At 44.7% G+C, this 23,877-nt stretch overlaps 1 protein-coding gene across 1 annotated transcript in view; it reads left to right on the top strand.

The window, feature by feature from the left end:
• RIMS2 (regulating synaptic membrane exocytosis 2) overlaps positions 1-23,877 on the top strand; it is a 1,857,427-nt gene that overhangs the window by 318,596 nt on the left and 1,514,954 nt on the right. Inside the window, exon 4 of the mRNA XM_078686898.1 lies at positions 21,615-21,825. Within this exon, the coding sequence (XP_078543024.1) occupies positions 21,615-21,825 (211 nt within the window). The remainder of the gene's footprint in view (positions 1-21,614; positions 21,826-23,877) is intronic.

The following is a 23,877-nucleotide window of genomic DNA, read 5'->3' as shown; positions in this document are numbered from 1 at the left end:
TGGAGCTGCCTGGTTTAGCTATAGGGGAGACAGTCCGGGGATTCACTCCCTGGACGTCACCTACCCAGTCGGTTTTTTAACATACTTCCTTCCATCTCTCTTGTCGTCTCCTCTCGCTTCCTCCCTCTTTCTATTTCTCTCCTCTCTCCTCTCTCAATGTAGTCAGACTGACCTATTCTGTCTGATGCCCAATGGAGCTACCTGGTTTAGCTATAGGGGAGATGGGCCGTGGATAACCTCCTTTGGTCGTCACCTACCCAGTTGGTCTTTAGACAGACTTCCTTTTGTCTCTACTGTTGTCTCTTCCCCTATCTTCACTTTCTCACCTCCCTTACCCCCCACTACTTCCCCTCTACACTTCAATTATCTCGTCTTCTATGCTCTTGCAATTGTTTGTCTAGCAACTGATGTAATTTGGAACTGATGTAATCTTGTAATTGTAATTTTTGTGGAACCTCATGTAAAGCGCTCTGATACCTCCGGGTCTAGCCAGCGCTATATAAAACTCTTGAATAAAAATAAATAAATAAATAAATGCTGCACTACGTAATGATAGTGCAGCAGATCAGATATGTATTGTGTATGTGTGAAGCTGGGTTGTAACATCCCCATCTAAAACATGCGCGATGCAGAAGGGGAGCCCTCTTTTGCTGGCAAAGTAACGTTGCACCTTTTACATGCAAGCAAACAATCCATGAGATAGTTTTTTGTTATATAAAATCTCTACTATGCCGAGCAGTAGTGACAGAAATTTGCCATTGTGGCTACTCCTAGGGGCCGCCGGTGCTGATCTTTATGCAGTACATCCATGATCAACAGATAGTTGGACAAGGCTCGTGACAAGAATATGTAGACTTTTCTGCACATACCTTGGTCTCAAAAGCATTCAACTCTCAGTGATCTATTTTGAGAGGGGGCACCCTCAAGATTCTGACCGAGGCCTGAAATCAATATCAGAACTAGAGTTGTCAAGCCAAGAGATGCTAGCACACGGTAATCTTCAAAATACCCACAGTGAGTTAGTAACTGATGAGTCTGACTGGTCAGTTGGCTGCAATCGATTAAAGTAAATAAATTATTAAAAGTGCAATCATCCAACTGAATAACAATGGTATACAAATTAATTAGATAGAAACAAAAAGCAGAGTGAAATTTAACAAAAGCAGCTGGATAACATTGTGATCAACATTAATTTGCAAAGGAATGATAATTTAAACCAGGATGAGCAACTTCCTTAGTGCCTGCCTGAATTAGTAGGCATAACACGTTTAGAATAGCAAACATACCCAGTGCAGAATATCTCCAAGATAGCCCAAGTCCCCTGAAACAGTAAGATATCAAATTGCACGATTAAATATAATCAATTAGTGTAACAAATTTCAGTGTTATTACCAGCAATATTCCAATTTACCAACAACAGGTTTACCGGTGCACCAAAGGAATTTAACGTTCTAAGGAATAACTCTCTTTTTGATTAACAAACAATATTGCCCGTAATCTTATCCATAGAGTTGACCACCTTGATATCAGATCCAAACCATAACAAGGAAGATCTATTGGAGACAGGGTGTCAGTCAAGCTGGTCAAGATTCTCTAGAGCCTAGAATCTATATTTAGCAGAAGGTTAAATTCTAGCTGATGCAAAATGCACCCTTAACCTGAAGAACAGTGAAGATTTCCTGGAAAAGCCGCATGATAATCGAAGAAACCCAGAGGCAGTACTTTATTAAAACTTTAACCCCCAGCCCAGTTCGTTGGATAGAACTGTAGGTTCCTGGTGTAGATCTCCTTTTAATGTTAACTAAAATGCAGTCACCTGGAAAAGTCTTGGAGGAGCCAGTCTATGCCACTTGCCTAGCAAATAATATTTGGTCAGAGTTCACAGTATTAAAATTACAATGAGTAGTTAGCCAGTGATCAACTTTCTTCTTTAACTGTTCAGGGTCTGCAGAAGTCTCACAGCACAAAACTGGTATGGTGGAAAAATAATCATGCGGTGGCAGATGGTAAACTACAGTGATTAGGAATGTTCCCTTGGAAGCTTAGTTGAGCTAGATTAGAAGACCTATCATGTCCACCAGTTTGTCTGTTACATTGAGAGTGACAAGTTGTATGTTGTACCTCAGCAGATGGTGCAGCAGTTGGGCACTTACAACAGTTGGTCAGACCAGTTGCTGGTAAAATGGGATGAGATCATGGCTCTCACTGTAGGGTCACACGTAGTGCAAAATTGAGATTATAAAATAGGAACAGAGAAGGTGCATGTGCTCACCACACAGTTGGGGTGAAGTCATCACACACGTTCCTAGGTATTGCCTCAGTAATATTTGCAGAAACCAGTTGCGAGATCACCTAATGCTTTATCGAAGTGCTCCTCAATAATTTTAAGTCACTTGGCAAGAGCTAATAACAATTTCCCCATCGTCTAGCCCAGGTTCATGAGAAAGTCATCTGTGATTGATTAATGTGGTTAGTTCTCAACAGCATTAGCGGTATTAACAGCTCTCTTAGGCTTAGGAGCTTGAGCTGTTGGAGCTGAGGGATTAACATACGCATATACAGACTCTTGGGTATTAGCATATGATAGTGTTCCTGTTGCTTGGGCCCTAGCACCTGAGTCCGAGAGCAGTAGCATTCCATTGTTGTATGTGTCATGGATGCACTAGCTGCAGTTGATTGAAAGGTGAGGCTCTGCCAACTCATTGTTCTTTGATATACCCCAACAGCCCTTTCCAAAAAACTGCTCATTGTGGAGCCCTTGATATTATCTGAATGAGAGTTAGTAACAGATTTGCCAGTAATTTCTTGCTCACCCATCTTGACGCAGTTGAGAGAGCTGTGGCCTAGCCTCACCTCTTCTGATCTTTGACGGGTGCAGACGGGCCCAATTATGGCTCGATCTTTGCTTGTGTGCTGTAAGCGCTTAGTGTTTCCCTCCTTCTCCTCCTGGTCACAGTTATGGAATTATGGGCTGTCCCAAGGGTGCCGGGGTAACAGGGCCTTCGGTAACAGTATGGGGTCCCACGGGGAGCTTTGGAGTGAACAGAAACACCGGCTCCTTGAGTAAGGGTTTAAGAGAGGGTTTTATTGGAATGTAAGTCTTTCTTTGTAGGGCTGCCGCTCGTTCCCTTGAATGAGCTGCAGGATCTGACTGGACTGTGGCCGGCTCCAGCGTGCGGTCTGTGCTTTCCGGTACGGGGCTGTGGCTGTTGTACTCCGGCCTGAGGACGTCTTTCTCCCAGCTCTCCTTGCTCCGGGGGCAGAAAGAAAAGGAAAACCGGATCAGTGGAGGGAAGGACTGACAGACAGGTAGAGAGGGCCGGGGATGAGGGAAACCAGTGACAGTGCCGTTCCAACAGTGCTCTGCACAACTCATGAGGGAAGAGTGCACATGAAGGAAAGTATGGGGTAGCTATACAAGGGGGCTTTACACTTTATACACGGGGCTCGGTCTTCCTCCCCACCCAGCCCGCCATACAGCCCCGTACCTCTTGCAGCCACGCTCCTCCCGTGGGAACGTGGCGGGGCGAAGTGCAGACACGTTGGCCTCCTGGCTTCTGGTCGTTCGTCTCTCCGTCCTCCTCGGTCTCCTCGCGGTCTCGTCCTCCTCGCACTCCATCTCCTTCTCTCGCCTTCTCCTTTAACGCCGTCCGACGCCTCTCTCCAGCTTCCTCCTTTTGGCGTCCCGCCTCTGTTGAGGGGCGTGGCCTCTTCCTCACTGTCCGGATCCTTAAAGGGACCGTGTGTGTGGATGGTCGCCGGCCATCCGGACTCCGGGTCTTCCCCCCACGGGCATTCTGGTAGCTGTAGGGACAAGGGGCAAGGTGAGAGGGGGGTGGCGGACCACCATTCGTGTCCAGTCCGCACACCCTGTCACATGGGCTTTATAGTAGTGTCCAACCCCAGACCAGCAGCACAAAGAAAAGAGACCCTAATATCTTTAATCAGGCCTATGGGGTGATTTGCTGTTGCTGATTAGTTCCTCTACCTGGATGTCAGATAGTCTTTTATTGCCACTGCTGTTGTGTATGCACTAATAAAGCATTTCTGCCTTCAAAGTGTGGTGACTGACCTCTGCACCCGATCGCTGAATAGTGTTCACCACCCACGGTCCCAGAGCCCAACACTGCTGCCGCCCACAGCTCATCAGCATGCGGAGGACTCACAACTCCCCGGTGCTTCTTCAGGACCAAAGGCAAGGGTGAATGAACTACCCCACTCTTATTTGAATTTTGAATTGAATTTTGAATTTTGAGTTGTTTGTAAAGCGCACATACACTGGCAGTTTCTTGGCGCTGTAGGATTTCAAACTGAGGGGAGGACGAAAGTTTTATGGACTGAACGCTTGCTGAAACAGGAAAGTCTTGAGGTTTTTACGGAATTCTGTGTAGGAGGGCAAAGATCTAAGGGAAGGGGGGAGAGAGTTCCAGAAGGTGGGGGCAAGCACCGAGAATTTCTGGCCGCCAGAGCGCTTCTTTTTGAACCGAGGAATGACTAACAGTGATTTAGAGGAAGAGCGCAGGTCTCTGGCGGGAATGTAGTTGGATATAGCTGCATTAATGAAAGCGGGGGCGGTGCCAGCCCGAGCTTGAAAGGGGGAGGCAGCCGAGTTTAAAGAGGTCTCTTTGTTTTATTGGGAGCCAGTGAAGGGCAGTAAGAAGAGGGGAGGAATGATGAAATTTAGGTAGGCCATATACTAGACGAGCTGCCTGGTTCTGCACTAACTGAAGGCGTTGAAGTGCATAAGCCGGGGCGCCATTGTAGATGATGTTGCCATAATCGATTTTAGATAAAATCATGGCCATGATGATCAATTTCAGTGCAGAGGGAGAAAGAAACCGAGATACTTTCCTGATAATGCGTAAAGTAAAAAAGGAGGAAGAGACAACAGAACTAATATGGGAGTGGAGTGTCAAATGGTGATTAAGCATGATCCCAAGGGTTTTAACAGAATGGGAGGGAGTGGGAGGAGGGCCAAAAGAGACAGGCCAAAAAGATGATGACCAAGGGTTGCCGCTGCCCCCAGTCAAGATCAATTCTGTCTTATCCGGGTTGAGTTTAAGATGGTTTGCATTCATCCAACCACGAATAAACAGAAGGACCGACTGGAAGTTAGAGGCAGCAGGAGAAGAAGGGGAAAAATTAAAAATAAGCTGGAGGTCATCAGCATAGTTGTAGACTGTGACCTCCATTTGTTGGAGTGCAAAAATAAGGGGGAAAATATAAAGGTTAAACAAAAGAGGGGAGAGGGAAGAGCCCTGAGGGACCCCGCAGTTCACCTTGCTAGGTGAGGCTGAAAATTCAGCCAAGTGGACCGCCTGTGTACGTCCTTTCAAGAAAGAGCCTATCCATGCGAGGGCCAGGCCTCCTATGCCCGCCGCCTTGACACGGGACAGAAGAATGGGATGGTCCACCGTGTCAAAGGCGGCGGATAGGTCCAGAAGGACCAGGGCTTGGGGAGTGTTGGTGTCTAGGCCCTCCCTAAGTTGGTCCATAACTGAAATGACCACCTTCTCGGTGGAATGCCGGCGGCGAAAGCCCGCCTGGCAGGGTGCAAGATAGCTGCTGCTCTCAATAAAGGAGCTGAGCACCTGGGTGACATGGGACTCTGCTATTTTTCCCAAATAAGGTAGAAGGGATATGGGGCGGTAATTTGCGGGGGAGGAAGGATCAGCTCCGGGTTTTTTCAATATTGGGAGAATTATAGCGGTCTTAAGGGAGGCCGGGACATGGTCCGACGCAAAGCAATTGTTCAGCAGGGCCAGGACAGGTGAAGGGCATGCCAAGAAAAGCTGGCTGAGAATGCGTGCCGGGGCAATATCGGCAGGGGAGCCCGACTTAACTCGATTAAGTAGGGAAAGCAGCGATTCTCTAACAAGTGAAGGAATGGAGGTGAGGAGGCAGTGATTTTCGGGTGGTTGGGGAGGAATAAAAGTGGGGGGTGGGAGAGGAATGTTGGCTTTAATGAGGACTATCTTATCAATGAAAAACTCATTGAGTGAATCACATAAGGCCTGGGAAGGGGGGATTTTGGGTACGGCTCTGTCCGACGATGCGAGCTCATGTACGGTAGAGAATATCTCACGGTATTGGTTTTCTGCCGCTAGAATGCGTCCGGAGAAATACTCGGTCTTAGCCGTGAGTATGGAGGTTTTATAGTTAAGTGCAGCGACGAAATGTTGCCTGCAGATGGGTGAATAGGCTCGGCGACAGGCTCGTTCAGCCTGTCTAACCTCCAATTTTTTGGCTTTAAGGTCGAGACTGAACCATTTATTAGCCTTATGGGCGCGATTAATGGCCATTCGCTTCAAGGGAGCCACAGGGTCGCAAGAGGTGGTGAGCCATCGATCAAGTGTGGCTATCTGGGAATAAGTGTCTGACCCCATGATATCAGGGCTGGTAGCTGCTAGCGAATTGCAAAGGGACGGAATATCCACTTTGTTCCAGTTCCTAGCCCAGATATTTTTAGGGGTGGAAGGGGGTGGTTTTAGGTTCAAGTCCATGGAAAAGGCAAGTAGAGAGTGATCCGACCAAGGGCACGGCGAGACAGTGGGGGGAGAGGTAGGTATGTTGAGCGTCCAAATCTGATCCAAGATATGGCCGCCAGTGTGAGTAGGACTTTGAACATGTTGGATAAAATTAAAACTTAAAAGTGATTGAGTGAAATCCTTGGACATGGAGTCTTCCGCAGGGTCGGTGGGCCAATAATTAAAATCGCCCAGGACTAAGACAGAGGCGTTATTAATTACCAGAGTGGCCAGAAGGTTCTGAAAGGCGAGAAGAAAGTCAGGGGACGACTGGGGGGGTCGGTACGTTAGTTTGCATGTGAGGGGGATCTTAAGATGGGTGGAGCGCGCTACAAGGCAGTCAGCGGCTGGTAACATAGGCGATGTCAGTATCTGGAAATGGAACTTCTTGCGAGCAATCAAAGCTACGCCGCCTCCTGCTCTGCTGCCCGGTTGATCAGCGCGGAGCATAGAGTATTCAGGTGGGAGAGCGGCAAGGACGCTGGGCAGGGAGTCTGGCCTATACCAGGTTTCTGTTAAAAACAGGAGATCTGGTGTTCTAGAATCCAAAAGGTCGTATATTTCAATCTGGTGCTTAACGGCCGATCTCGTGTTAAGGAGGAGGGCAGTGGTGGTGGTGATAGGGGGAGGGAGGTATTGCGGAACAGGGCCCGGTGCTGCAATACCCAGTTTATGGGTGTATGACCTAATGGCTTGGTTCAATTGCCAGTTAGCGTTTAACGAGCGCAGCTGGTCAGAAGTGTACGAAAGGGATAGCGCCGAGTGTTGTCCAGTGGCCCGGTCTGGCGCGGACGGGCTTGCCTTAGGCGCGCCTTCGGCGCGCAGTCGGCGCGCCCGCTGCGCTCGTCCGCTGCGCGTTCGAGAATTGCACATTTTATAGGGGACAGGAAGTGACGGTAGGGGGCGTGGCCTCTCGAGCGAGGGGCGTGGCTCTGGTGGGCGTCGCCGATGGTGGCAATTTCCAAGTCCCGCGGCAGCGAGGAACTCCGCTGCGCGGTGATTTTAAGGCGTGAATGCGCCCTGGTCAAATGGGGAGTGAGCGTTTAAAAGCACAAAGTAAGTGACACTCAAATTATTAAAAGCACAACAAACAGACAGGCCTACTCCCGGCTTTTCGGCTTAGGAGGAAATCGCTATCGTCTGGACGCTTGTAATCAGCGCCAGATATAGTGACGGTAGGGGGCGTGGCCTTTCGAGCGAGGGGCGTGGCCCTGGTGGGCGTCGCCGATGGCGGCAATTTCCAAGTCCCGCGGCAGCGAGGAACTCCGCTGCGCGGTGATTTTAAGGCGTGAATGCGCCCTGGTCAAATGGGGAGTGAGCGTTTAAAAGCACAAAGTAAGTGACACTCAAATTATTAAAAGCACAACAAACAGACAGGCCTACTCCCGGCTTTTCGCCTCAGGAGGAAATCGCTATCGTCTGGACGCTTGTAATCAGCGCCAGATATAGTGACGGTAGAGGGCGTGGCCTCTCGAGCGAGGGGCGTGGCCCTGGTGGGCGTCGCCGATGGCGGCAATTTCCAAGTCCCGCGGCAGCGAGGAACTCCGCTGCGCGGTGATTTTAAGGCGTGAATGCGCCCTGGTCAAATGGGGAGTGAGCGTTTAAAAGCACAAAGTAAGTGACACTCAAATTATTAAAAGCACAACAAACAGACAGGCCTACTCCCGGCTTTTCGCCTCAGGAGGAAATCGCTACTGTCTGGACGCTTGTAATCAGTGCCAGATATAGTGACGGTAGGGGGGCGTGGCCTCTCGAGCGAGGGGCGTGGCCCTGGTGGGCGTCGCCGATGGCAGCAATTTCCAAGTCCTGTGGCAGCGAGGAACTCCGCTGCGCGGTGATTTTAAGGCGTGAATGCGCCCTGGTCAAATGGGGAGTGAGCGTTTAAAAGCACAAAGTAAGTGACACTCAAATTATTAAAAGCACAACAAACAAACAGGCCTACTCCCGGCTTTTCGCCTCAGGAGGAAATCGCTATCGACACACTAGGTCCCTCACATTTTAAGGTATAGGTGGTACTCTTGACCCAAGCGAGCAGAGAGACAGGGTAGGTGTACCAGAGAAGAGGCCCTTGCGAACACCCTGTACTGTGCACTGTTAGGGCATTGCAGACCAATTCTCTGGTGGAAAGATCCTTTATACCACCACACACAGGTACCATCCATACTTTAAAATGTGGGGTACCTAGTGTGTCAATTAGTGTGGGGTAGTTAATTCACCCTTGCTTTTGGTCCTGAAAAAGCACTGGGGATCTTATATAGACCATAGAGGCACAAAACATGTCGATCCGCACTCAACTTCACTACACCACTTGGCTACCTTATTGACCCTGCAAGTGGCACTAACACTTGTGTTTTAATCTGACAGGGGTGTCTACAGAATAAAGGTGTATATGACATCTCCTAGCCAGTTTTAAACCACAATCGCCACATTACACTCTGCGCTCCACATTGAACACCGTCGCACTCATCTGACGGCAACAAAATCAGAAAATCTCTGCTACAGTCCCCAATGGGGGACCCTATTGGGGGACCAATAGGGTCCCCCAATAGGACCCTATTGGTCCTATTGGGGGACCAATAGGGCATTGCAGCGCCGGCCGGACGAGGAGCACCCGCCCGATGATGAAGCATGACATCCCTAGGGATGTGTGAAGTCAACAAGAAACTGTCTGGTTGACTGTCCCCTTTGAACATTTCACTACTCTACATTAGGAACAGCAACCTGCTTGATCTTGATTTTATTACATTTTTGTTCTTCGCAATCCCCAAGATATCATCTTGTAAATATGTGACACCATTGCAGTTTCTAAATAAATAATACATCAATCTCTGGAATGCCACAACCAGCCAAGGCCAGGCTAAACAGCCGACTCGCAAGTAGATAACATCCGAAAGGTATTAGTAAAAGTCTTCCCACTTTTATATCCCAGTACAAGGACACCTGGTGGTATACTGAGGCTAGCTCAATCCACAAAACAAATCAATTCCTGTAGTCATTTCTAAAAGTTCACAAACGTGGGACAATGGGAAATTGTTAATTAAGATATTATTGAGATCTTTCATATCAATGCACAATCAATCCTACCTTCCAAGTGGCACATCAAGGATCGACCAATGGAGCCAACCAGTACACATTCACAGTGATCCCCAAACTCGCTAACTTTTCCAGTTCAGCTAAACGTCCGTCCTGAGTCACAATGGAATATTTCTAACCTTGTGGAATACTGGTGCAGCACATTTTTCAACACAATCTTGTAGGTGAATCATTTAGTTTCCCTAGTTCTATTCCAAAAACAGTTGAGAAATGCTCTTTCTAGCTTGAATGAAATAATTTATTCTGTCTATTAAAAGCATTTCTTTAAATTATTGTGGTCTAGGGTGAGGCCTAACGATCATGTTGATTGATCCATCACAGAACAGAAGGTCCTTTCTCTGCAACGTACTGCTTCGCGGTAGCTTTTCTACACTTGATTTCAAATGGTAATGTTCTGTAAGCCCACACTGGTTTGCTTCCCCGTTAAACTGTCTGGATTAATGTCTGCTTTTTCCAGTACATTACCTATTGTGGTGGCAAACATTTAATTCCACACATTTCTGACATCTGTTGTGTATGTTGAACCCTTATCGGATACAGTGCACAAAGTTATTCCCCCAGTAGTCATTTAACACACTGGTTTTTTTTTCAAATTAAAACTCGGACCCAAAACACCCTCCCTAATCCTCATGCTAGACACATGATTTTCCATTTACATTTACATTTACATTCCGTATTCATATGATCGCCTGATGACTCGCAATCAGTCTGCTCAATAGCACAATTGACACTGGAGGAAGCACGTTTTTCCCATCTAACATAATGGGCAGTAATGCCATGATGTGAACACCGCTCTTGTGTCTGGGAATTCTATTTGTCATAGTCTAGATAGTCCTTGCTACAATATCTGTAATAGACTGCACGTTTTTCCTTAGGTCTGGTCATTTATGTTTGGAGGAAATAGTTAACTTCGTCTCAACCTCCTTAGTTCTAATGACATTCACACTTCTTTTTTTTTTATTCCATTACCCATCTTGACAAACCTTGTACACAGTATTCTTATTTCCTACGGCAGCGTTAGCACACCTCATAGACAACTCCGCTTTTTTGACTAAAGCAGCAATGTCTTTCAAAGACGAATCACCATTAATTCATAGGTTTTCTTACATGCTCAATTTGCTGAAATGTATATCAGTTTGGTCTCGGATAAAATAGTCATTAAGATTACCAAATTGACATGTGATAGCAAGCTTTTTAAGGGCCACCACATAATCCTCAATAGGTATGGAAACACCTTATTTCCTCTGAAAGAAATTGTATCTGTCAATAGATATGGAAACACCTTGTTTCCTCTGAAAGAAATTGTATCTCTTATTTGCAGCGCATATCTTAGGGGAGGAATAGGCATCAAGATCATCAATTGCATTTTTAAACACATCAATTTCCTTCACAGTCCTAGGTAATTTTTTTCCTTCACGTTTTAGAACTGTAATCCAGTGGGATGTAGAGAATGCAAAAAGGATATTATTTTTCTTGACAAGGGAAAAATTCTCTTCTCCCTCCTTGGTAGCAGAAATGTAGTTCATTAAATATTCTTCCCATTACGCCATATCATGACTGTCTATCCGGCAATGAAAAACAAAACTTATGGATGTGCAAGCATATATGTTTGGACAGAACACATTTTGGTAATATATGTCAAGCAATGAGGTGACAGGCAACACCACTTAAAAATATGTTCGTTGCTAAGATGAAATTTAAATGAGACTAAACCACTGTTTAAATATTGTGGCGCTCAACTAGAGTAATATTGTTCCAAACAATGCGCCAGGACCAGGGACGGTGCCGTCTTTGAAGGTTAAATTCGGTTGCACGCCTTTCCTTTGCCAATATTGATGACCGGTGTACAACCAAGATACCTGTGGTATTAAGGTCACACGTGGTTACCTGTTTGATAACACGTCGGTATCCGAGAAAGCAAAGCCCATCAGTGTCTGAGACCCAAAGACTTGGAGCAAGGAGGACGTTGTGCTCCCGAAAGGATGAGGGTGCGCTTGAGCTTTAGATAGACATGTGGAACTGTGACAGGGAGTGAAGCTCATGCCGGTGGTCAGTGGATTCCTGGAGGGCCCAAGGCATATGGTCCTAAAAAAAATCAATCATAAGCACAACACATGAGGTGGGGAAGACGCACACTATACCGAGAACGTTAATACCAGAGTGATCTAACGGGCAAGTCTCAAGCAATCCTGCAATTTGGAGAGAGACTACCTTGTCTAAAAGTCCCATCTGAGAAGGAAAGTCTTGAATTACAGGTGAAGTTATATTCAGGTGGTTTCTTATTAACAAATGCATGAAGATGCAGCCTAGGAAGCATTATATTTTACTCTTAACCCCACAACTCAGACCTGCAACCTTGCTTTGCTTGGACAACAATGCTGTTGAAAGCTAGAATATGCAGGTTCAGCGTCTTGTGGCAGAGAGGATTACACAGAGTAGGTTGGGTCTGTCCTAAATTGGGTGTTAGCATGTACTTCCTGTCTGTAGGCAGACTGTCCATTTCTGGGTGGCGGATCTGCATCAGAACCTGTGGTGAGACGGTTTTCATTTAAAAAGGTGAGTTGCTTGTATCGTTGATGCCCAGAGGTCGGCACTGTCCCTTCATTCACACAATAGGTGTTGCTGGTGTCCATATGTTTGAGAGTGGACCTTGGAGGTTCAAGGTCATGTTAAATGCTTGCGCCTCATAAATGTAGATGTTTAACAGTTCTAATTGTATCACTTTAAAATTGAAGTGTGTTCAATTGAAATTCATTAAGTGCAGTTTTTCTGTAAAAAGTAACACTTTTTTAATGTCCTGGTCGAATTAAAGTCCCTGTAGCTCTTGACACACTTTAAATTAAACTCATTTTTAACTGTGACTTTAGACAAATGTAATCGCAGAGGTTAAACCTGGCTCCTTAACCTCTGCCCAAAACCTTTTTCTATATCCCATGTCCCATATCCCCCATACCCTTCACCATAGTCACCATACCCTTAACCCTGGTTCCCTCTCTACCCCAACGGGCAATTTCTCTCCCTCCCTGCTGGCGCAACTCCACTAGACAAGCTATTATAGTGTCAAATCAGAGCCACCTGTAAGGCCGCCAATGACTATTTCCCCAGCCCCCCCGTGTGCAGCGTTAGAATACATACACACTGCCTCCTCCCCCCGCAAACTAGTTACTAGGCTTTATGCACTGTCAATTGCGGCATCCCTGGATGACACTGAGCGGGCGCGCCTTGCCTAGTCCACCAATCTAGGCGATGATCCAACACCTGAACAGTGGCAATATTGCTGTAATCAATCTAAAAAACGATCTCCTAACTACCGGCTGTGCCCAGTACACTTTAAATACTTGCTTAGATTTTACCACACTCCCGCTACTCTCTATAAAATGGGACTGACGCCAACTGCGTAAGATGCTCCACCCCTAATGCCTCCTTTATACACCTACCCTGTCCCAGAATTGCTTCCTTCTGGCAAGAAGTTTTCAGTATCATACAGGTCCATCACCCGGAACATAATTACATCAACTCCCATGATTTGCCTCTTGGGGTACGTCAAGGAGATCCCAGACTCCAGCCGCCAATTAGCTGCAATGCTGTTGATTCTTACGTGCCGCCGGGTGGCAATCCACTGGGGCCGCAAGCCGGATCCATCCCCCAAGGCATGGCTGGCCGATGCTGACCATTGCTAAACCCATTTAAGCGAATATTGGAGCCTGATGCCCCCTACTTTCAGACCGCACGACCTATGGGCCCCCTTAGTGTCCTACCGCCAGCGGAACGTTGACGCTCACCAAACCAATGACGACGCTACATCTCACTCCTCCATGTCAGACCCAAATGCAGAGGGAGGGGAAGAGTTCACCTCTACGCAGATATGACACAGTTAATCTTGATCATAGCTTTCATGCTCAGCTTCTGCACATGTTGTAATGTATAAATGTCCACTGATGCTATCTACTTTTTGGTCCTTGTGTCTGGAGAGTGTCCTAATAAAGTTATGATTTTTTTTTTTAACCTCGATCCCAAACTCTTATCTCTAGTTCCCAAGCCTTTACCCTAGTGCCTAACACTTATTTATATATCCCTAATCCTTAACCTCTAATCCTTTATCCCAAAACCGATGTCCCTTAACCCGATAGTCATACCCTCGCTCCCATCCTACAACTGTAAACTCATTCATTTTACCCCGTACCAATAACCCTTTTACCCTACACTCTTAACCCCTTTCACACTGCCCTTCCTTCAGTGTATTTTGAGTCATACATTTTGGGAAGTGTTCCTTTTTTGAATTATGTAATTGTTAGAACTCATAATTTAGAAGTGTTATTTGTAGAAGTGCTTCTTTCGGAGTTTCTGAGACTGCTGTCTCTCACCAAGGCCATAACATCTTTTTTTCATTGTTACCTTATCTAGTGCTGCTCATCTTTAAGGTCCAGGAACGAGCCGAAATACAGTTTGCACGTACCATGATTGGTAAATACAGAGTCAGCAAGCATTGGCTTAGCCAATAGGTCTCGCTTTTGGGACCTTATAAGTATTTAGTTATGCAGCACAATATCCTTGATGCAACAACATCAACTGTTGCATGGCTAAACACTTATAAGGTCCCACAGGCGAGACCTATGGCTATGCCAATGCTTGTTTAAACTGGTTAACTCTGTCTTAGTAAAGGTTTCCCCTTATTAGCACAACTTTAACACTCAATTACAGCAATAAGCTTCTGAAAGATGACCAAATAACCTACAGGAGGAGGACTTCCACTGGGTAGCAACACGTTGCTGCATTTTTAGTAACATTTCAGCTAGAAACATAATATGTTAAAATCTAGAAATCATGCGGCAGATGATGTATTCTTTGGCATACCCATAATTATGCAGGAAAAATACCATGGCCTCAAAATTGCATACTTAGAGTGACCCTACTCATAAATGGGGAATATCTATATCTATATATCTATATAGATATATATATATATATATATATATATATATATATATATATATATCTATATATATATATCTATATAGATATATAGATATACATATATATATCTATATAGATAGATAGATAGATAGATATACACAGACGCACACACAGACACACTCTATTAAAATAAAAAAATCAATCAATCAATCAGGGCACTTGTAGAGCGCACTACATACCCGTGCCGTGAGGGTTTCAAGGCGCTGGGGGGGTGATGGTGTGTTGCTACTGATCGAACAGCCAGGTCTTGAGTAGTCTTCTGAAGGCCAATAGGTCTTGGGTCTGCCTTAGGTTGGATTTGCGCGTCGTGCAGGCATGTGCGTAGGGTGCGGTGGCAGACCGTGTCGAAGACGGCTGACAGGTCCAGGAGGATGAGGGCTGCTGTTTCTCCGTTGTCTATCAGGGTCCTGATGTCATCTGTGGCGGCGATGAGCGCGGTTTCGGTGCTGTGGTTGCTGCGGAAACCGGATTGGGATGGGTCCAGGATGTTGTTGTCTTTCTTAAAACTAGTTTTGAGAAAAATATCTTCTAGCTGGTAAGATGAAATGTTTTGGGAGTTGGGCTGCAAAAGTATTGAAAGTGATGCTTTGGTTGGCCACATACAGTCTAAAATGACAGACTCCTTTCGGGCTCCATCACCGTCCTGGCCTGCACGTCAGAGTGACTCACTGATAGCAGGGGCAATGCAGCACAGAGACCTACGCAGTCTAAATACCTAGGTATAAAATCATATATTTTAAAGGTGCATTAACAAACCACTGCTGTGCCTGATCTACCAAGCCATCTCCAAAGTTGGTCAAACCAACGCTGTACCATTCTCTCATGTGTCAAGTTCGGATGTTTAAGCCAACTGGCTTACCTGAGGAGGACAGTTTCCAAACCAAAACAGCTTGCAAAAAAATGGTGCTTTTAGAGACAAACTTCAGCCCAGTGTTACCGCAAATTAAAATTATAAAATGGCTCTGAAAAACAATCCATCATGATCAGTGGTCTTAGATTGACACTATTTTTTTCCATTTATGTAATTTATTTGCCAGTTTATAGAAATGCAGAGGATGGAGGAAATACATAACTGCCAAACAGGGAGGTCGAGAAATGTTACCATACGACAACAACTCTAAGATATCGGCACACCGCATGCAAATTGGAGTGTCAATCACCAACACAGACTCTGAGGTTGTTAACGGATGTTGTAAAAGGGCCCAACCTTCAAAAATATCAAGGGCGTTATTAAAGTGGGCTACCTACACTAAAACCGGAATAGTTGTTTCACCAGAATTACAACAGATAAAAAGACCCAGTTCATACCAGCCAGAAACGGCCCACTGGATATAGAAATGGAGCAAGCATTGGTAGAGCCAATAGGTCTTGGCATTTCAAAGGTGAGACCTGACTTACTGGCTTTGCCAATGCTTCTTTATTTTAACATTACCATTTTCAAAGGGTCGTTCGCCATATTGGAAAGGTAAACACACGTTCATTCAAGCACTTGGAGGCCATTATGGAACAGTTTGTATGCATTCCCTGATTGCCACATTGTGCATCATGCGTTCTGACAGGCCAGATGTAATTTCCGCTATTTTATTATTCCAACATGTCCGACAGCAGTTTTAGAAAAGTAAAGTAAAAAAGAAATAAACTATGTTGGAATGTGAGAATCCTGGTATCACTTTGGAGTTGCCATGCCCCCATCGTGTCGCTGGTGTTGGAACAACGGTAGTGGGGAGTAAAAAGGAGCAGTCGTGGGGGATGGGGTGATAAGAGTCCAGAGGGAAAAACAATGTGAGTGTATACATAACAATTGTTTTTAGGTTTGCATACGTGAAATACTGTGGGCTGGTGTCAGCTGGGATGAACAACCCGGTTAGCCAATCCCTAAAGTCAGAAGAATTACATCAGCCAGTGGCTGCAAAGGGCTATCCAAAAGCCCCTTCTGTATGTGCATCTATATGTAGGCATGTGTTGTGTAGGCGTGTTTTGTGTGCAGAAAATAGTTCTGTGCAGACACCTAAAGTGGTCTGTAGGCAAAATCTTTCAAGGCAAAACGAGTATGCAAAACCTACACAACTCAAAGACACTACCCATGGAAATTCAATCACAGTAAACAATTGTCATTTTCAGAGTAGGGCCCGCACCACTGTCCAAGACAAACACACAATTTAAAAAGAGAAAGGGTAATGCTTATTGGGAAAAAAAGCAATCAATGTGCCAGTAAGACCTCTCTAGCACATTTAAACTCAATATTAACTTACATTTATTAAACAGCTAAATAACCGCTTGCCAATGCAGAAAACGAGTGGGGATTAACTAACTAACAAACAAAAGGGAAGGCTCTGATGCAGGCAGTGGCTCCCCCTGCTCTGGAGAGATTAGCAATTAAATTAGAACATTACCACTACAAAAACACATGTTACAAAGTATCCAGGGGCCCTAAGATTCGTCTTCGGGGACAATTGTGCATCCTGGGGAGACAGCGTGACCCGTGCCACCACCTCACAACTCTGTGTGTGTCCACGGCCCCGATTTACGATTTCTCTGCTCGGGCTATAGAAACGTTCAAGGCCTGGTGTGGTGTGGTGCTAGCAGGCCAAATGCTCTAAGTGAGTGTGCATGCACACACGCACGCGTGCAGATCTCACCACCCTAGCCCCACCTCCCACAAGCGCGCCTAGCAGCAGAACGCCGGGCTTCTGTTTGTGCCGGACTCGACAAAGCAGAAAGGCAGGCATGCCCTACTAAATAAAACTACAAGTGGTCTTGCTCCCAGCCCTCACCTGGTTTCCCTCCGGCTCTCCACAAACACACGCAGACACCGGTCTTAAGCATCTGTGTGTATCCTTCTTCCTAGACTTCATAAGGCCAAGGGCTTGGATCTGAACCCAGTGTTTACAAACAGGAATTTCATGCATTGTAAATCAATCAGCACCAGGGGGCGGCATTTTCCTGCCCCCCTCCGGGGCCAATTGACATTCAGCGCGCTCTCGACACCTCACCTCCAATAATCAACAGCAGCATTTCCCAACAGTCAAAGGCCATTCTGTAAAGGGATTAGTCTGTGGTACAGTGTGGTTTGCAGCCTAAGGGCATCCCGCAGTGTGTTAACCATGTTCTGCATGGGATGACCCCTAAACTGTGGGGCACACAAAGGAATAGTGCATGTGAACAAAGGACAGACGAGCTGAGATGCCTATGAGTAATCACCAGAGACAAAAGCCTCCTGATTTCTACATTGAGGTATATGGGTTACTTATACCGAAAAAACACAGCTAACAAAGGTCTAAAGCAAAGCCCACCCTAAAAGAGAAAGGAAAGCATACATGTGTCCTGGTGTCGCACACAATTATTTGCCACTTCAGAGAATTGTTGGTTTGACTCTTAAGTGACATCATTGGAGGAGAACACAAAAAGAAATTGGGCAGACTGACTTAAACCATTAACGAGTGAATGTAATTAACAGTCCAGTCCCTATTAACACTATTCAAAATGCCCACCTGTGGAGGATTCTAGTGACCACTGCCTGCTGTCTTTTAGTACAACATAGAAACATCATATGTTTTACAAATGTAGATATCCCAGAACCGACTCTGTGCCAGAGCCATCCTTCATTGCCATGGCTAAAATTGTGGATTTTAGGTTACATATACAAATTCTGTGAACATTCCATAAAACTATTGTTCACACAGCAATCCAGATGTCAGCGTGAAACTGGCATGATTCAATTCTCAAACTATGCAGTGTATCTTCCTCCCCTTCAACAAACTTGCCCCAGTGACGATTAAGGCAGATCAGGCAATGTGTTTGTGCAAAATAAATAAAAATATGATACGATAATTAATATTTCAGAATTATAAATAAACCACTCAATTTAATTGGAAAAATGACTCTGAGGTGAGATAACTAGAACCCTGCAAACTATGGCATCATACCGAGAGTCAAACATCGAATTCTAAGTTCCTGACACCAATAAACTTACCACGATTAAACTGTGGGCCAGGAGAACGAGTGGTGCGCCAGAGAGCGAGCAGCACATCTGTTTCCAATTACGATAATTGGAAGCAGATGCCGCTCTGCGCTTAACCGAAAGCCCTACGGCGTGGGTGGTAACATTTGCTGGGAAAGGCAGGACATGCATCCGCCTTTACCCACTTGCGTGCTGTCTTTTAAGGTAGACGCACGCAAACACCAATCAAAGTATTGCAGGAAAAACAGCCACAAGCACGAGCTTGTGAAAGTCCTGGTCAGCTGCAAGAGGTCGTTTTCCTATTGCAGCGCATGTGCGCTAATATAGGCTCGACCTAAAAAGGAAACCCAAATTAGGGGCTTAAGCATTTCAGCATCCTACTGCCAGCATAGGTTTTCACCTTCCTTGGCTCCCTTGTTTGTACTCAGTAAAGATTGTTGCCCAGAAAAGTACCAGTTATGGCATTTGTATCATTCACCATTAAACAAATCATAACCTTATATCTGAAACCCATAACACATTACTCCTGTAACTTACATTTTATAAACTGTATAATCCAAATGCTTAACCTTACTCCCCAACTAGTACACGTTTTATGCTTAAGCGTACCTTTAAAACTCTACACCTTGCCCCTGTACCCATACCTTAACTCCACACCTCTTAAACCTACACCCATGACCCTAAACTGTTAACTTTATGCCCTTATCCTATGTACCTTTAATCTTAGATCCCAAGCCCTATATCTTTAACCATATACATCTTAACCACAGACCTTTACCCCTGCTCCTAAACTTTCATCTTAATTACTAACCTTTAAACCCTTTCACTCTGTCCTTACTCCATTGTATTTTGGCAACCTGCCGGACTGGCCGTAGCGGGCACCGGGCAATCCCCCGGTGCGCCGCACGGGTGGGGGACGGTTTGGGCCCCTGGGGGCCATTTTTGTTACAGGACCGTTTTTACAGCATAGGTGCAAAATCAGCCCTGTAACAAAATCGGCCGAAAACTGGCCCTGGCAAAGAGCTCGGCGGCACCCACAACCCCCTCCCGTGGGGGGAGGGGGCGTCCGAGCACTTTGCCAGGGCCGCTTTTAGTTCCCAGTCCGGTCCTGCCTACACTTTGGGAAGTGCTTCTTTTTCGATGTATTTCATAGGATCACCACAACAGACTCACTTTTCGACTTTTCCACTATGCTGTTACAATGTTCCATTTGAAAGAAATCCATTCATGAGTACAAAATCACATTGTACGAATATTTTACATTGAATAGCATTAATAATTACATTTATTTGGGGACCTACATGTCATGCAGGTGTGCAGATATCTTTTGAATCTGACTCTTAAACTGTTACTTGGTTAGCTGCGCTACCCTGAGGCCTAATCTTATGAGGGAGGTCAAGAAAAATGTTCATATTCCAGGTTTTCGTCCTGTCCTGACTTAGAATACCTATACTAAAGATCCATGTGGCTGTTAGCGGTAAAAATATAAAAGACAAGCTTTAAAAAAAATGTCATCTTTCAGTAACTACATCAAATACTGCTTCACGGCTGTAATAAATAAAGGAACTGTTGCCTGAATGGTATTCTTTCTTATGTAATGGAAGAGGGATACGTCTTTAAATTTAGTGAATTTTCCTATTAAAGTGTCAGCTTGCTTTCTCTTTAATACTCTACTTCTGTTTTGGCTGTGTGCTGTAGAGGCTGAGTAAAGTGATAGTAGACGCAGCAAGATCTTCCTGTGGGAGTTCCATGGGACCCATGTTTGTCTGCAGGCAACTGTACCCTCTGCCTTTCTGCACTTTTGGTTCCCCAATTTTTAGGCAACCACAACAGAACCAGACCCTATCCATGAGGGAGATCTTCAGCTGAAGGTTTTGCCTTTGCCTTCTTTGCAAAAATTTGGATTTGGAAGCGAGACCTGCTTCTCAATCCAGTTGAAAGGTCTTTATCCTCTTTCACATGTCAGAGAACCCATTTTGGTCTAAACTATTTGTTCATTTGGGGGACTGGGTTAGCTTTCAAGACTGAATTAGTTCCTTAGTCGTGCAGTTAGGGAAGGTACCCACCTGGACTTGAAGGCTAGCCACCTTCAGCATGAGAGGGTATAATAAACGCATACATTCTGCAATATGCATTTTATTTATTTTGGTCCATTAAAAAAATACGTTATCTGTTTGAGTCCCACTTTTTCAGGTGGCCTTTATTAAAACAGTGAACAGCGGCTGCCTGCATATAATGAGTTTTTATATGTGATGGCTGCCTATATACTTTGCAAATGAAAAAGGAGACCTGTTGAATCAGTATCTATAACATAGGTTTAGTGGGATATGAATAGGCATCCAGTTTACCTTGGTTACATGCTGAGCATCAGTGAACACCACATCACTCTACAGTCTCATGGTGTAAAAGCACTCTGAAAGTGCGGTAAGGCAGTCTTGGTTGGTGCTCTGTAAGTGTGTTTGTAAATGAGTAAAATTTGCTTTCAATGCATTTGGAGTCACGGAATAATCAGCTATATTTAGCTACTGCATTGCAGATGACGAACATCAATATGACCAAATATATTTTACCAGCGCAGGGACGTCCATTACTCATGAAAATGATAGAAAAGCCCGCTAAATGCGAATTTCAGCCCCCGCCCTCTAAAAACCGTATCAGCACCAATGCCTGTCATCTAGTGTAATCACTGGCACACAGATCTAGCAGCTTTGAGTGCTCCTTGCTTGGCTTCCCACTAGGAACCTGCTCCGCCATCATTCCTTGGAGTGCCTTCTCCTACAGCCTGCACTCTTACTCTTTCCAATGGAAATGCTCCCCTTCCCAGTCTTCCATAAACTCTTTGACACATTCCAGGAAGTAAGAAGAGGGACAGTGTACACCTTTTCTGAGCAAACTTTATGTAGAAGTTTACAAAACTAAATTTTGAGGCCCTTTTTTATTAACCCATGAATATGTTCGCTCCTCGTATGAGGTGTGAACAAATATACTGAAGAACGAATAAAACTTTCTAAAATGAAAATCCGCTCTAATTTAGATTTTGCTTTCCTTTTTTCCTGCAGAAAATTGCACCAGCAGTTTGAAATGTACAAGGAGCAGGTCAAGAAGATGGGCGAAGAAGCACAACAGACACAGGAGCAGAAGGGTGAAGCCCCCACCTGTGGAATCTGCCACAAAACAAAGTTTGCCGATGGCTGTGGCCACAACTGTTCATATTGCCAAACAAAGTTCTGCGCACGTTGTGGAGGACGGGTGTCCTTACGCTCAAACAAGGTACGAAATCTGCTGTGTTTATAATCCATGTGTTTTCGGGGAATGCTTGGTACTTAGGGAGTAAGGGTGGTAAGTTGTTGGTGCCACTAAATTCGGAATTGAATACACCTCTGTATTTCTTCCTGTAATTGTTTGGAAGGCATTTTTTCAAAAAAGTGTAATAAACTCTTTAACAGGTAGCATCTACAATGCTCTGTCCCATGGTTTAATATATGAAATAGAGCAGAACCTTCTGCTGTTTACTAGATCACTTGTAAGGATTCACACTGACAAATAGCAGGCAAAATCAATGTAGAAACACCAGTGCTTGGTACAATTGGTTAAGTTCTTATCGCCGATGTGGAGATTATTACACACTGAAACAGCCTTGCCTTGGCCATTCCAGCAGAGTAGTGGTAATGTAAGTGTTAGCACATTAGAGGATCATCCCATGTTATGGTTCACATTTCACTACTTTATCCAAGTTTCAGAAATATGGGGTAATCATCAAGACAGAGAGGAGTGAAGAATGAGCAAAGTCAAATGTATCTTCCGAGTGCAGCCTCATACTGGCTATGTTGCATTTAAAGTTGTCAGGGAGTTGCTGCTGGTGAAGATCAGAAATTCTGGTGTCGTCTACGGTTCGGTAAACAGCTAGCGATTTCCTAAGGCATATTAATAGTTGCCGGAGAGTGTACCTGTTTGCCCTTTTATGGAGAGGACACAGAATTTGTTGTTTCTCCAGCTACTTGCGTAGGGTCATTAACATCACACCAGTCATGGTTAGAAAAGGGACATCTTGATTTGTGATTGTTCAGTTGCAATTTGATTAAATCAATGGTGAACTAAAGATCCTGCTTCAATAATAGGAGGAGAAATGTTTCTGTGTTTGCTGACTGTACAGAATAGAATAAGAATAACCATATCTGGTTGTATTAGGGATCTAGATTCCCTTGTAAATTGTGGCAGGACAATGGCAGGTAAGATTTAATATTGATAAGGATGGAAAATCACAGTGAAAATGTTAACTCAGGAGGATGATACTCCATAGAACAAACCAAAAAAGGTCTCTGTGATAGTCGTAGACCACGAACTAAGCATGAGTTCACCGGACCAGTGTAAGTCTTGCAAAGCAGAGGATGCCTTTCCCTGTAATAGGAGAGGCATGGCAGATGGGTCGTGCAGATTCATTTTTAAACAAGAAGGTCTATAGATTACTTATTTAAATCAATACTTTAAATTGAAAGCATTGTACATTAAAGATCATACTACTGACCTGAGAAAAAAATCTTAAATTGGTCTCAAATTAAAATAAATGGATTGGTAACTCGATGTAGGATCTTATGTTAAATGACACGAGGTGCTCTTCATTATAAAAAGTGGCCAAAGGGTGTTCTATTAACTTGAACATTTGGTGAATTGATCCATTTGCAGAGAACTTTTAGAGTCACGGAAGAACACGTTAAATCTAGAAAAGTTGATACATAATGAATGTCATAGGAAGGGATGTTGTCACATTGTTATTCTATGAACTGGACTGCTCACACATACTAACCTAACATCATATGTCAGGAGGCAGTACTTAAAATATTGTTGAGAGAAGATATCGAATTGTGTGATCATGGTAGCTGGTGACTGAAAGTGATTCTTCTTTGGGAGTCAGGTTCACTGAACTTTCATATTTGGGACATTTTCCATGACCTCTCAATCACAATCTAGAGTTTTTCTAGATACTGCAGTCTGTCATCATTTATTTTAACTGAATGGTTGTTAGTATCAGTTAAAGTAGACCTGCCTGCCTACATTTTTGGGTGGTCCTGGAAGGTAGATTATCAGTAGGGGTAAGTATGCATCAACCACTAGCAATGAGTCCACCAACGCAATATAAGGTCCAGACAAGGTCTTAATAAATGATTCCCTTGCTGAACCCTTGGTAGCTGGCAACCTGGAGGCAGGCCTAACTTAGGAGACAGGTGTGTGAAGCATTCAAAAACACCAATAGATTAAATAAGTAAGACAGCACAAACAATAAAAATTCACAACCAATTTATAAAAATAGGAAATATTTTTTAT

This window comes from Lissotriton helveticus, chromosome 4_1, assembly GCF_964261635.1.
Source record: "Lissotriton helveticus chromosome 4_1, aLisHel1.1, whole genome shotgun sequence".
In the NCBI taxonomy this organism is placed as follows: Eukaryota; Metazoa; Chordata; class Amphibia; order Caudata; family Salamandridae; genus Lissotriton; species Lissotriton helveticus.
Note: the sequence above shows the minus strand (reverse complement) of the source record. Positions and strands in the feature narration are given on the sequence as shown.